The sequence below is a fragment of the Gregarina niphandrodes genome, assembly GCF_000223845.1.
Source record: "Gregarina niphandrodes unplaced genomic scaffold scaffold00002, whole genome shotgun sequence".
Taxonomy (NCBI): domain Eukaryota; phylum Apicomplexa; class Conoidasida; order Eugregarinorida; family Gregarinidae; genus Gregarina; species Gregarina niphandrodes.
The window spans coordinates 1-1,821 of NW_011645774.1; the positions used below are offsets into that span (position 1 = coordinate 1).

The 1,821-nt window shown below is 51.3% G+C and overlaps 1 protein-coding gene across 1 annotated transcript; it reads left to right on the forward strand.

Annotated features, from left to right (window-relative positions):
- Nucleotides 1-610: 610 nt before the first annotated feature.
- Nucleotides 611-1,720, forward strand: GNI_009570 (hypothetical protein; the record flags this gene model as incomplete). Its single annotated transcript, XM_011130442.1, has 1 exon — nucleotides 611-1,720. A coding segment is annotated over one exon (1,110 nt), but the record flags the coding sequence as incomplete, so codon positions are not given.
- Nucleotides 1,721-1,821: the final 101 nt, after the last annotated feature.

Sequence of the window (1,821 nt, forward strand, 5' to 3'; positions counted from 1 at the left end):
AACACGTTGATCACCATCCCCAAGACTACTGAGGCGAAGGATAACACGTTGATCACCATCCCCAAGACTACTGAGGCGAAGGATAACACGTTGATCACCATCCCCAAGACTACTCAGGCGAAGGATGATAAGCTGGTTACGTTCTCTGTAACTACGAGCGAAGCGCAGACGACTTCGTCAGCTTCAAGACACGTTCGTCCCGTGGAGCCGACACTGACCATTCCTGCATCCGAATGTTCTAGCCCCACTGATCCTTGCCGTACTACCACGGAGTCGTGCGGGGAGAAGGACCAATGCGGATGCAAAAATGGCTGTGAGGGCAAACATGGTATTGAGTTAAGAATTCATGACCAGCCGAAAATGGTCAGAATTGCGGTTGACAACTAGGAAGGGACTTCTCGGGGACTTCTTTTTCGTGTGTACTAACTGGTGGTATACATCGCGGTAGCGAATGAAAAGTTTGGGATCGGGACATTTGTAGCAATCGGTCATGAAATGCTCGACCGGAGAGGGTGGTCCAGGAGTGGTGGTGGGAGGAGTGTTTTGATTAAAACTGGAGGGAGACTGTCGCTGGTGCTATTACAGATGTCGGATTGAACAAGCGCAAAAGATGTGGAGTCAAGTTCTATTAGTATTAGGGGCCGTGTGGGCTACTGACGTGTGTATTTCTATTGACGTTTCCGGAGTCGGTTGTTCGACGTGCAAGTTGAGTGAGGACGGTTTCAGTCAGACGTGTTATCGCGGAGAGAAGTGGCTTACATGTTACAGGTCCATAGAGCAGTGTTGTGACGACCCGACAGTAAGTGTTCCTACCGAGGAGTGCGTTGCCAGGTTTGTGGGTTCAACATGTAGCAGGTATGTTTCAAGAGATGCAACTCGGACAAACGCGGAGTGCCAAGACCAGTGCAGAAAGATCGAGGCAGCCGGGGGCGACTTGGAGGAGCTGGAGGGTCAGTGCATGTACGAGCATTTCGAGGTGGACGAGGAGTTCAACGTTTCTACTTCTGAAGGGAGCTGCTTCAATAACTGGGTGCACGGTTACGCCGACTTGGCGGGGGAACCGCTTCTCGTAGCAGGCTACGATTACGTTGACGATGTCGAAACTCCGGCACTATGTCAGGCATTGTGCCAAGAGGACAGCAAGTGCGTACGATTCCTCTGGTCTTCAGATCGGGTGGGCGCAGGCGAAAACGACCGAGCCAGGCGTTGTCACAAGAAAATGAAAGATCAAATTACCATCCCAGTATCCATTATCTATACGGAGGACAAAAATCCGAGGACATACGAGGAGATGTACTGTGACACTAAAGTTGCACACATGTGCTGGACTGGGACTACTGACTGTGCGCCCTGTACTGATCAACAAAATCACTGCGTCTGGAAGAGCCCGAAGCACATCTCCGGCTGGAAATATTGCCCTGACACGGACACCTGTCAGTTGCGGGATTATCCAGACCTCACATACACCACCACTCTGGCTCCTCCGACAACCACCACCTACACCGAAGTCGCTACCATCACCACCGCGGCGTCGACCATCATGACGACGACCCTCCAGAAGACGACTGAGGCTAAGGATAACACCCGAATTACGGTAGCGAAGACAACTCAGGCTAAGGATGATACCCTGATCACGGTACCCGAGACAACTCAGGCTAAGGATAACACTCGAATTACGATAGCGAAGACAACTCAGGCTAAGGATGATACCCTGATCACGGTGCCCAAGACAACTCAGGCTAAGGATAACACCCGAATTACGATAGTGAAGACAACTCAGGCTAAGGATGATACCCTGATCACGGTGCCCAAGACAACTCA